At 36.2% G+C, this 13,502-nt stretch overlaps 1 protein-coding gene across 1 annotated transcript in view; it reads right to left on the bottom strand.

Annotated features, from left to right (window-relative positions):
• Positions 1 to 278: 278 nt before the first annotated feature.
• Positions 279 to 13,502, bottom strand: part of heatr1 (HEAT repeat containing 1) — a 33,704-nt gene continuing 20,480 nt past the window's right edge. Inside the window, exons 34-45 of the mRNA XM_051124711.1 lie at positions 13,349 to 13,472; positions 12,967 to 13,107; positions 12,531 to 12,832; positions 10,579 to 10,729; positions 10,296 to 10,454; positions 10,028 to 10,162; positions 9,835 to 9,939; positions 7,541 to 7,709; positions 7,161 to 7,354; positions 3,552 to 3,710; positions 1,174 to 1,282; positions 279 to 970 (exon numbers count right to left, since the gene is read on the bottom strand). Coding sequence (XP_050980668.1) covers positions 882 to 970; positions 1,174 to 1,282; positions 3,552 to 3,710; positions 7,161 to 7,354; positions 7,541 to 7,709; positions 9,835 to 9,939; positions 10,028 to 10,162; positions 10,296 to 10,454; positions 10,579 to 10,729; positions 12,531 to 12,832; positions 12,967 to 13,107; positions 13,349 to 13,472 — 1,837 coding nt within the window. The 3' untranslated portion in view covers positions 279 to 881. The remainder of the gene's footprint in view (positions 971 to 1,173; positions 1,283 to 3,551; positions 3,711 to 7,160; positions 7,355 to 7,540; positions 7,710 to 9,834; positions 9,940 to 10,027; positions 10,163 to 10,295; positions 10,455 to 10,578; positions 10,730 to 12,530; positions 12,833 to 12,966; positions 13,108 to 13,348; positions 13,473 to 13,502) is intronic.

The raw sequence follows: 13,502 nt of genomic DNA, 5'->3' as shown, positions 1-13,502 counted from the left end.
CGCATACTTTGTGGATGCCAAGAAACCACACTATTGATGGCACAATAGGTGGCTCAGTGCACACTGTCCTATATGCTAAGTTTAATGGTTTGTCACGTGCACATAAAATGTACATTTTTTTTTATTTTTGCAAAGGTCCTTGAGGGTATGTAATACGGTGCTACAAATATTGTGAGAAGAAACCCAAAATGCTTCTAACCAAACATATTTGACATATTTGACAATCACTAAAGAATCACAAAACGACTACCATGAAATCTCACTTCTTGTGCAATAACTATGTCCATTCAATTTTTTAATTTTCTATTATAAAAAACTGAATACAGGAACAAGTTTGGAAATGTCAATTTTTCCATACTTTAAGACCTGAAAAATACTTCAATTAAATTCCATACTTTTCCAAACACTGTAGGAACCCAGTAAAAGCATAGTGTTGAAAACCACCTTTAATCAGACCCTTTTAATTTTTTTCAACAAAACACAAATGCGCATTTCCCAGACTCATCTTTTTATGATATTCAGATTCCAGAGACGTACATCAATATGCATTAGAAAATTCAATATAAAACCATTTGTTTTTAAAAACATTAGACACATTTAAACATCATGTGTGTCCTTTTTACATAAACCCTACTGTCAAAGCATGTTGCATCCAGTGATTTGCGGCTTGTAAAATGTGTGGCTTTTTATATTTACACACATGGACACAAGGGCAGGACAGGTCAAGCTGTTAGTCAGGTGTGCAGGTGGAACAGGTGGCATCACAACATGTTGCATTCCAGAAGAGCAGTTAATCACTTAACATTATACAATGATAATGAACGCACACTTAAATGGTGTAAGAAGCGCCTGTGATGGCATGAAATCAGTCCCAGGTGGGATTAAAAGTAGCTTTGCAATGGTTCACCGAGGATAGTCTCCATTTCATGAATGACCTTCTGCACCTGCTGCTCCACTTCCTCACATTCATCTGTGAAACAAGGATGAAGAATAACTCAACTCTGAACTCTGGAAATTGTTTGACTGTTAAAGATTTAAGAAACAGATCTGAATGTTCTTAACAAAGATGTAACAAAGATTCAAAGCAAGAACAAAGATAACGCAAGGTAACACAGTCTACTTGGTTACAGAATCGTGTGCCCATTTGAATAAATATTGATGTCATGTTCTTACCCTCCATAAGCTCAGCCAAAAACGGGATAGTCTCTGGCAGTAGAACCATGTAGTTCTCCCTCAGCTTGCTTGCCAACTCCAGCAGCATGACAAGTGCAGAAAAACGCACCTGAACAAAAAGGAAAACATGGTCTTTTAATTTGACTTTTGTATTTAAAATAAATCAATCCACATAGAGCCTACAATGAAGAGATTAAGGGCACTAGTTTTAATCATTCCCAGAAACTGCATTTATAATGCAGGACATTTACATAATCAGACATGTGAACAGTTATGAAATATAGTCATATTATCAATTTAAATATGACTATATAATAATAAAAATAATAATTTTATTTTACAGAACAACACTAAAATTACAATAGCCTACTTATATTAAAGCCTGTCTTTATTCCTTTGCTTAAAACTGTTAAACTAGAGCTTTTAGTTTGGTATAACACATCTGGGAGAGATTAAATCTCCTGCTTTATTGATTTATAAACTATTCTCATTACAAATTTGTGAAGAAAGCTGGTGCATTGCATTTTAAAATGCACATAATAATTGAGAGCTTGCAGAGATGGAGTTTGTGCGGAACAACATTTATTACGAACCAAATAACTGCAAAATATTTGAAAAACCGAATCATGAGCTAGCTGCTTGCATGTAAATGAACACAATGTCACCTGTCACTGGCTGGGGAGTACTACCGTTTAAAGGAGAACTCCGCTTCCAGAACAACAATTCACAAATGATTTACTCACCCCCTTGTCGTCCAAGATGTTCATGTCTTTCTGTCTTCAGACGTGAAGAAATTATGTTTTTTGAGGAAAGAATTTCAGGATTTTTCTCTATGTAATGGACTTCATTGGTGCCCTGATTTTGAACTTCCAAATTGTAGTTTAAATGCAGCTTCAAAGGGCTCTAAACGATCCTAGCCGAGGAAGAAGGGTCTTATCTAGCGAAACGATCAGTAATTTTTTTTTTTGGGAAAATAATTTTTTTTATACTTTTTAAGCACAAAAGCTTGTGTAGCACAGGCTCTGGGATGCACGTTCACAACGCTACATACTATTGAATCACGTCGTAAGGTCACGCGGAACGTAGGCGGAACCACTGACCCAGTGTTTACAAAGTGAACGTGAAAAGACTAAGAAAGTGCAAGTAAGTTTGTTAACGCTGTTCACAAACAAAAAGGTACAACGATGTCCTCCTCCTCAAGTTGTACGAGAAAATAAGATGGAGTTTTCACCATATTCAGTAAACAGACAATAAACTTACACGTGATTCGTAGTAATGATGGGAAGTTCGGATCATTTTACCGACTCCGATCTCATTTTAGCAAAATATAATTAAAATGTTACGTGTTACCTTCCTAACACACCTACTGCCTACACAAATGTTGATCACACTACGAACAAGACAAAACTATAATGCTATAACAAACAGAAAAGATTCATTCATTGTTTACCTGGGTCTTTAGTCTATGATTATCTCACCTCACCTCTTATCTGACAAGTTATCGTGTTTGAGTCGTTCGTTAATCACGTGACAGCCTCATAAGATGAACGAACAACTCGAAAAACCCGAAGACTCGAAACAGGTGAACTAATTTCAGTATAGAACCTAATAGGATGTTGCGCATGCACCACTGAATGAATCACTCCCCGAGATGACTCGTTCTTCCCGAGTCACATTAAAGATTCGTACAAAATGAAAGAATCATTCAAGAACGACCCATTATTAATTTGTAGCATCCCAGAGCCTGTGCTACACAAGCTTTTGTGCTTAAAAAGTATACACATTTTTATTTTTCAAAAAAAATGAATGATCGTTTCATTAGATAACACCCTTCTTCCTCGTCTGGGATCGTTTAGAGTCCTTTGAAGCTGCATTTAAACTGCATTTTGAAAGTTCAAAATCGGGGCACCAATGAAGTCCATTATATGGAGAAAAATCCTGAAATCCGCAAAAACCATAATTTCTTTACAATTGAAGACACAAAGACATGAACATCTTGGAAGACAAGGGGATGAGTAAATTATTTGTAAATTGTTGTTCTGGAAGTGGAGTTCTTCTTTAATACCCGGCAACACCAATTTTTACTCTTATTTGGCACTTTCCGAGTGTTCATTTTGAATCCTGGCTAAGATAGTAAATATATTTCGACCACACCTGCAGGATGGTGCAACATAGGACAGGATTTCATCTGTAGCCTGTTACAATGCATTCTTTTAAATTTAGTCCAACTTATTTAACCAAGCAGGCATCAGCATCATTCCCATCCAAAAACTATACATACATTTTCATAAATGAATTTTGGGCCCTATAACAAACACTGGCACATCACTTCAGCTCAGTCTCTCTATGTTTAGATCTCTGATTTAGCATTTGCATACCTTGGGTGAACGGTGTCGTGTCTTGAGCAGAATCTGATAATTGAGAACTTTCCACTGCGAGTCGTCTCCCATGGCAACGGCAAACTGAGCAATACAAGGCACCAAGTGCTTGGTAATGTGGGTCTCGTAGATCTTCTCTCCTCCTAGCATGTTCTCCAACTTCACGCACATAAAACAAATTTATTAGACACCACAATAACAGGAAAAAACTTTTATACCATTTATATAATACACAGTTTTGAGCTAACTACAAAACATCAAGTGGTGTAACCATGTAAAAGGTGATAACATTCAACTAGGAAAAAATGTTTGGAAACATTTTTTCCTAATAATGAAAATGAGAACTTTACTTGAGATTATTCCAGTTGACAACCTGAATTTGCCATATTATGAGAAGGTCAAATTAGCCAGTATCTTTAACACACATTAATGAGAGTCTACAGGGATCTTCTCTCTGATATAATTTCCTGTTTTATGGTTTTCTTGTCATGTGACAACACAATGGGTTCCTGCTAGAGGTGGATAATTGGACAATTTCAAACTGTGATAGATCCTGGAAACATCCTTTATCTACTTTTCAAGTAAATCAGACAGATTATGACCTTTTACGCCCTTGCAATGATGTTAGAACTACAACAATGACTAAGATATCTGTGCTGACCAGCCAAATTATATCACGTCTTTATCATCAAAGACACAGCATCTTTAATGCATGGTGAAATATTTGAAAAACAATTCAACATGAGCTACCAGAAGCGATGTGCGATGAATGAATTTTTTGTTTCAGTTCAGATTAGTATACTTGGGGTTACAGATAAATGCCTAAGTGGTAAAATAAACAAAACATTTACACAAGTATTTACATAAAGACTGTCAGTCTTAAGTGAACAAACAGAAATCGGATGCGTGTTGGTGTATTAGATCCGTAGATTTGGTCTTAAAGCCTACTGCAAATACCTGCAGCTGTCTGTGTCATTAATGTTAATAAAACAACAAAAGACTCACTGCTCTTGACTGAATAACTTCTATATATATCTATCTATATCTATCTATCTATCTATATATATATATATATATATATATATATATTTTGTATAACTGAATTTTTGAAATTTGTATATTTAAATAATACGTAGTGTTGCACGATATACCGGTACTTAAAAAGCATCGTGATACCCTGCTTTTAAAAAAGGTATGATTCCCCATTTTACTAGTACCGGTATTTTAAGAATGCATTTTAATAAGAGCCGTATTTCTGCGTGTCTACACACATACATGTGATGCTCACTGTGTTTTCAGCCTCTGCCGCCTCAGTATATGAGTACATAAACATAATCTCTAGAACTGCTCTGAAAGTCACTTCATGAGCATTTTACCGCTTCTTTTGTGGAAAACTATCGTCATATAATGAGGACCCTAAAGTTCTTCACAGCAACCCGTCAAAATAAAAGTTTGGTTTAACTTGACAGTCAGAAATATATTAATATATTACTTTATGTAAAGACAGTATTACTACTAATAATACAAATATTATTAAAACAATGTTTAAGGAATATTTACTAGAATTTATTTACCAGAAAATTGCAAATACACAACACAGTATTTCTGAAAAAAAAAAAAAAGAAATAAATAGCCTATAATAAATTAATTTTTTATCAAATCTAATTATCCTTTATAAATTCATCAGACATGCTTTTGATTATTGAAATTTAATGAAACGATTAAAGTAGGATCCAGAAAATTAATGGAAAATAGAGATTCACAAACAAAGAAAAATAATAAAACGTATTTCATATGGCCTTAAAAACATGTAATTTAAGTTAAACTTTTAAAAAATTGCTATTAAATTCTGCAAGTTTCATGATTTCAATTAATTAGACATGCTCTTTGATAAATATGTTTTTTATTGTAACCATTACAATAGAGTCTAGAAAAATTAAAATGGAATTTAGAAAAAAATAAAACAGATTTCATAGGGCCGTCTTTATTTCATTTGTGTCTTTGTTTTATTGTAGTTGTCCTTTAGTTTGTTACCTGCATCTAGGTTCCTATTATTAATAACAAAGATAAAATAACAAAAAATGACCTTCATGATATAAATTGTTGTTGTGAAATAAAATTACTATGTCATGAAATAAGATTTGGCTTTATCCTTTAAGCTAATTTACCAAAATGGCAAAGATCTCTACATACCTGTAGGCGTGGTAGTTGTTCACCACAATCCTGTGTAGTGGCACTGGCATGTGATTATTATTATTTTATTTATTTATTTATTTTTTTAAAGGGGGGGGATGAAATGATTTGTTTTAATAGATAAAATAACTATGATCTCCATTTGGATCATCTATTATTCAATTACTTTTCCTGTTGTTCTATGTTTGCTCTATGCTGTGTTTTAAATTGTGAAAATAGTTAGGTCCATAGACTGTTCCAGTCTGGATAATTCGATAGTATTTTGATCTCAAAATTGGGAAGATTACAATTCAGATTGTGCATCATGATTGTGCGGTATACGATTGTGATATAATATTTTGGTAAGACTGCCCTTAACTTCCGCATGTTGGTTACACCAGCGTTTACCAACTCTGGTCCTTGAGGCACACCAACAGTACAAATTTTGGCTGTCTCCCTGACTCAGTCTTGGCATATCTACTAATGAGCTAAATCGAGCGTGTTTGATTAGGGAGATGTCCAAAATGTGTGCTTTTGGTGTGCCTCCAGGAACAGAGAACAGCAACACTTGGTCGCACTGTCCTGACCTCTATTTTGTTATTGTCAAGCAAAACTACTATTTTGCTTCTTTATTAAAGTCCCCCTGTAGTCACTTTTTATCCCTTAAAACTGATCTTTGATCATCAAAACGACATATTTAAATGTTTTTTCTTGTGAAAATAATTTTCTTATGCCTTAAAACAGCTTGAATGTAACTCTACCCCCCTTGCCTCATTTACTATACGCAGATCTATGAATATGTAAATTAGCCCCGCCCCCACGCAGTCACACCAGCCAGAGCTCCCTGATCCACTAACTGAACTGTAGTAAACGCGATATAATGGCGAAACACGGATAATGACTGATAAAACTATGTTTTTACTAGCGGACAACTACAGTAGATACTGTAACATTTGTTAAAGTTACTTACTTGACAATGTTGTGCCCTCTAATGCTCTATTTAATGCTTGGTTTTGTGCTGAAAATCCCACTGGAATATTTTGCGTGCTAATGATAGGAATCTATCCTTTGACGTGATTGGTTACTGAAGTTTGTGACGTAGCAAAAAAAGGGCTGTTTCAAACCGCATTTCTGGTACAGCCTTTGGGAAACTACAGTTTTAAGGAGAAAATACTCAACAATGGTGTTGATTAATGGACTGGGACATGGTTTGTCTAAAAGCATATTAAAAACACCACATAGACAAATAAACAACATAAAAATCTTGATTTTCACTACAGGGGGACTTATTAATAATATTGACAAGAATTAAAGCCTTTTAATGATCTCAGGAAAGCAGCACCATCTAGATATTTTTAACTTTAAGCCCCCCCAAAAAATGCAACCAGGGAAATAAATTGTAGCTCTTGGCACATTCAGTTTATATGCAATACTGACCTGATCCACCAGGGGGCCCAGGAGAGCATCAGCCCTCTCCTTACTGAGGAAGCGCTGAGTATCATAGAGGAAGATTTTATGGAGGCAGTCCAACACATACTGCAGCAGCAGGCTACTCTTTGTCACATTGTCGTCATTGTCATCATCATCTGAATCATCATCATCGTCATCATCTGAATCAAAGAAGGGTTTGTCTACAGACAGAAAGCGTAGAAGTAAATGACATCTGTTAAAAAGTGGAAAGAAATCTTACTGGAATCTTCTAGTGTTATATCTCTAAAACACAAAACAAAATCTCCTAACATAAGCTGGTCAAAACGGTAAGGCATTACAGACATATTTGGAACTTCGTACAAAACATATTGATATGTGGAGACTACCTGTGTGGGAAAAGTTGAGCTGATGCAGCAGTTCAGAGAAGGGTTTGACCAGCTGCCCAGCAAACAATACAAACAGTCCTTTGAGTTTGCTGGCGATACTGTCTGCCAGTCTGTAGAAAGTCAACAGGCGGTCTTTAGAAGCACCATCCATCTTTGACCAGTCAAACAGCTGCAGATACATGAAAAAAGATTCAGTCAGCATGCATTTTCACTTCTAGTGCTTCTAATAGAAAATTCATAACCAAAGTAACAAAGTTTCAGTTCAGAAGTTCGATTCAATTTGATTCAAGGTTCTATACAGGTACAGCATGTCAATTTTACGCAACGAGTCTCTCAAATAATGCTGTAAACCTTATGCAACAAGTCTCAAATAATGCTGTGAACTACACAGTGAACACTGTCAGTTGGTACATTAGTATGAAAGGTTAAAATGAGACATCTTAACAAGAAGAAAATATAATTACATTTAACAAAATGCACCTCTGTAAAGTTATTTTCTTCTAGTTGACTAACAAGCTTTCTGAATTGCTTTCCTGAGGTAAATTTAACTGTATGTAACATTCACATGGTTGAAATGCTGATTGAGCGATTACAAGTTGTGTGTTTCTTTTGTCATACCTTCTGATATTCATTCATGTGTATTTCATGCCATAACTAGTAGTAAAATACTGGTTCATGTCAAATTAAAGACAACATTTGTTATTTGCCAATACAACATTTATTTGAATTTTGTAAGTGACACAATTTTAAAGCTTAGACTCCAAAGATTGTTTAGTGAATTCTATGTAAATATTATGTACTTTCTTTTTATATACATTATTTAGGGCTGCCCCCTAATAGTCGACTAACCATTAGTCAAAGAGAAGAGGCTTGTTCGACCAAAATTTTTATTAGTCGCTTAGTCACAGAAAAAAAAAAAAAAAAAAAAAAAAATTCACTCAGTCCGTGTCAGACAGATTGTTAACGGCTGGTCTATATGGGAATACAGTACATCGAGCAGGACATCCAAACGAAATGAAAGAATGTAGTAGCAACTTTACATGGCTGCTCAATCTAATGTTAACCTAGAAAAATGTGCGCTATTTAAGTGTCTGTGCAGACTGTGGAAGCTGAATACTAGTGCGCTCACTGCATGACAGATGGAAGCGCCGAGGCAGTCACTTGCATTTAAAATGCTTGGTTCTTTTTAGGTCATACAGATAAAAGTAATACATTTTTCGAATCTGTAGATACTCAATAGAGACGTTCATTTGTGTGCACTCAAAATGACAATGAAACGTTGCGCTTTTGTAAAATAATAAAAGCAAACAGGATGCGCATTCTGCCGTCTCGGTCTCTGCGAACTTGAGCGCGTCACTTTGAAACTCTGTGTACATTTGCCTTACAGCGTGAAAAATATATCTATAAAGAGTGAAATGTCTACTTTTAAATGAACCAGTTCAAAAAGAAAACAAATATTCTTAGATTTTGTAATCCATATGAAACATGCACAGGTGCATCACTGCTACGAAGATGACGAGTATCGCAGACAAAGAAAGTGCTAGTTTATTAATAGAATGTTAAAACGTTAATGCACCCTGGTGAAAAAAACAGCATTTGCTGGTAGGTATGTTTTGATGCTGGTTAGATATGTTTTGATGCTGGTTTAAGATGGTCCTTTGCTGGTTTAAGCTGGTCCTTGACCAGCAACATGACCAGCATAAACTAGCAAAGGACCAGCTTAAACCAGCATCAAAACATACCTACGAGCATATGCTGTTTTTTCACCAGGGCAGTCTCCTTGCTGTTTTTCCTTTGACACATTCACAATTATTATATCTGCTGGTGGCTTTTTTTTGCCTGCACTTGAGCGCTTATTAGGCAATGTAGGCAATTAAAGGTCAAATATAATGATATATATGGTATATTAATAAAAGTGCGACTAATAGTCGACAAATGCTTAAAATTAACAATTACTAGTCGACTAGAAAAATCTTTAGTCAAAGGCAGCCCTAGTATTTTTTGATGTATTTAGTAATATATTAAATAAATTTTACAGATTTTACAGATAATGTTTACACATTAAACATTAAGTGTCTGTAAAATATGTTTATGTATTATTTTGAAGGGCTTGGTTCGTGTTTTATGGAACATTTATGTCTACATTATAAACTGATCCAAGATTATGTAAAATCAGACCTGAAGAGACTTATAGAACTGATTTGAAAAAAAAAAACGTCACAAAGATTTTGATGCTTCAGAAAGCAGTGGTTTCAAACAACTATTCACTTTTTCACTAAACAACAGAAGCTTACCTTGAAGAAGAGAGGTCTGAAGGTGACTTCTGAAAGTTTCATAACCATCACTAGCAGGCAATCAATCACATAGCCCTCAATCTCACCAGTCTTCATCAGATCTCCCTATTAAACAATAAAATTATATTGGTAATCATCAATACATGTACTATATTGAAAAAAGAATAAATTAAATAACAGGAGCATACAGTACCTGACAATGCTGGGCACGGAAATCAAGGGCAGACAAAAAGAAGGAAGTGAGCTCTGATTGGTGGTTGTTGAGTTCGGCCTTCTCCATGTGAGTTATGTGTTCCTTCAGGATGATCATTAGAGGACCGAGACGGTTCTGCAACAGGTACAGAAAATGCATGGATCAGATGAATAAAACAAATACTAGCAATAAACTGTAGGAACTGTGCATTAAATGCATTAAGATCAATTAAAACTCTTTCGTATTTCTGTGATTTACCAAATCCTACCTGTTGAGCATCCACCATGGTGCAATAGCATTTTGTAATGGTGGGAATGAGGACCCTGGGAGGCACCTTTGTGGCAAGAGTGGTGCTGAGCGAGGAGAGACGTACAGACAGCTGAGGGCAAGCTGTCAGTCGCTTGGCTAACAGATTTAAGCGAGCGACCTAGAGCACCAGAAAAGAATGAGAAGATTCAAATGAGAATAGTAACTTTGTAGATAAAACTTTATTTGAATAACATGCTGCTCTAAGGTTTATCTTAAAGTAACAAGGTGACACTAATACTGACCTGTGAGATGGTGTCCTCCAGGTAGGGGCTGATAAAGTGCGGCAGTGTCTCTGATACGCGCTGTAGAGCTGTGACAGCACTCAGCAGGTAGACTTCATTGTTCAGGAGGTCCTTCCTCTCCTTCAGAGTGTGTAGCACTGCAGGCATCAGGCTGAATACAGAACACATTAAGATACAAGTAATGAAAATCATTCACTTCCAATATGTTACCTTTATACTTTGTATGTAAATTTCAACTATGAACACTCAAAAGTAAACAACAGCTTTGCTGCAACTGCCTAAAATATGCATAGAGCTGCACACATAGTCTTTGAAAGTATATTTCTTTCGATAGCATGCACAAACACAAGCGACAAAAATGCGCTAGAAAGTTAAACCTATATCCTGTCTGCATTATTTCTCTCCAGAAGTTATAAGCAATAAAAATGTCTTTGTAAACTCTTTGAATTAAAGATGCATGTATCTCTTAACCCTTCTCATTTCCAGTAGCCATTTTTTTTTTTTTTGGCTGTGACATACTATTCAGGCTACACACACAATTCAGCCTGCACACTTACTATACTGCATCACATGCACTGTACACTATAGGTTTTATGTAAAAACAGGCTTTCTGCAGGTTTTATGAGGGTAAATTTAAGACTTTAAGACCTTTTTAAGATCAACTAAAGAAAATATAAGGAAAAAAAAATCAGCAATATGTTCTCTAAGTATAGTTCGAGTTTTATTTTCACTTTGAAATTAGCAGCAATTCAGCTTCTAGCAATGGTATGTTTTTAGTTTGTTTCGGTTTTCCCTCTTTTCCCTGCCTTCCGCCGGTAAAAGCGCAGTGCACATTTTACTTTCACTTTCAAATTAGCGGCAATTCGGCATCAAGCAGTTGTTTATTTTTAGTTCGTTATGGGCCGTCACAGGATGAATGAACCCGAAGACTCGAGAGATGATCCAGCTCACACTGCATTGGTTAAGCTTATGGGGCGTTCACGCGATGAACGAACGACTCAAACCCGAAAACTTGTCAGGTGAGGTAAGCTAATCATAGACTAAAGACCCAGGTAAACAATGAATTAATTTTTTCTGTTTCTTAGAACACTATAGTTTTGTCTTGTTTGTAGTGTGATCAACATATGTGTAAGCAGTAGATGTGTTAGGGAAGTAACACGTAACATTTTAATTTTAATTATATTGAAATTAACGAAATGACTCGGAAAAAAAGATTCGTTCATTTTGCTGAATGAGACTCAATGGTCCAAGTTCGGTAAAATGATCCGAACGTCCCATCACTACTATGAATCACGTCTAAGTTCATAGTCTGTATACTGAGTATGGCGAAAAACTCCATCTTATTTTCTCCTGCAACTTCAGAATCGTCTGACATCACTGTACCTTTTTGTTTGTAAACAGCGTTTGACTTAATTGCACTTTCTTAGTCTTTGCGCATTCGCTTTGTAAACACTGGGTCTGTAGTTCCTACGTTCCGCGTGACCTTTCGATGTGATTCAATAGTAAGTAGCGTTGTGAACACGCATCCCAGAGCCTGTGCTACACAAGCTTTTTTGCTTAAAAAGTATTAAAAAAATGTTTCCAAAAAAAATGACAGATCGTTTCACTAGATAAGACCCTTCTTCCTCAGATGGGATCATTTAGAGCCCTTTGAAGCTGCATTTAAACTACGTTTTGGAAGTTCAAAATCAGGGCACCAATGAAGTCCATCATATGGAGAAAAAAATCCTGAAATGCTTTCCTAAAAAACCATAATTTCTTCACGACTGAAGACAGAAAGACATCTTGGTTGACAAGGGGGTGAGTAAATTATTTGTGAATTGTTGGTCTGGAAGTGGAGTACTCCTTTAAGACCTATTCAAGGCCTTAATTCACGGAAAAGCGATTCAAGACTTTTTAAGACCCACAGAAACCCTGAAAAACCAAAGTCCTTGTTTTGGCCGTAATAGTACCTGTGTAACTGTGGTATAGCGAGGGCTTTCAGTGTGCTGGTCACTTCAGCCACACACAGCAGAGCACTTCCCATGACGTTCTTCTCCTCGTCTTTATTTGCAACCAGCTCCACAGCTTTTTTCAACACTGGTACAAACACCTCCTGATGTCCTGATCCAAAATTTCGGCACAGAAGCTTAAGGCTGTAAAGGGCCGTCTGTCGATTGATATCCAGCTCGTCTTCTTCCTGTGCTGTGACCTGCCCATGACTCCGACCCGCGATTTTTAGGAGGACGCCAATGAGCTCCAGAAGCACAGTAATCTGTCCGAGAAATAGAGGAAACAAAGTGATCAGCTAATATTTAAACACATTTATTCATTTAGAATGGGCAGTCAATATTTCTTTTCTAAAACCGGGTTGCATTATAGAATAAAAAAGTTTCGCAAGCTTTTTACCTGTTCTTCCACCCACTGCGTCCGATGCTGTAGTTTGTTATTGAGTAACTCCATGGCCTTCCTTCTTACTGATGCTAACTGATTACCCATCAGGCCTCTCATCACAATAATGAAGGAATCCATGGGCAGCAGGGCATTAACCTAAAAGTCAGAACATGTTTTATGCATATGCATGCACAAATTAAAGTGTACACAAAAAATAACTGCTCAGTGAAGTCACCAGCTCAAGAATAGTATCAAGTTACTCTTTTTCCGTTTCCCATTTTTGCATGTAAACAGGTAAAGTGGGTTATTTTAATAAACTAATTTTTAGTAGCTATCAGCATGTTGGTGTGCATGTAAACATGCTCAAATAAAATGTGATGAGTCCGGTGCTTCATACCTTGTCCAGGATGTCATAGGACTTGCTGAGCAGAGCTCTCCAGAACTTAGCCGTGGGTTTGTCTGCATTATCCTCTACACATCGAGCAACGGCATGGATGTAGTGCAGAACCTCCTCTAGCAGACTAACAAGTAAACACAAACATTACAACACG

Source organism: Labeo rohita, chromosome 12 (assembly GCF_022985175.1).
Source record: "Labeo rohita strain BAU-BD-2019 chromosome 12, IGBB_LRoh.1.0, whole genome shotgun sequence".
Taxonomy (NCBI): domain Eukaryota; kingdom Metazoa; phylum Chordata; class Actinopteri; order Cypriniformes; family Cyprinidae; genus Labeo; species Labeo rohita.
Note: the sequence above shows the minus strand (reverse complement) of the source record. Positions and strands in the feature narration are given on the sequence as shown.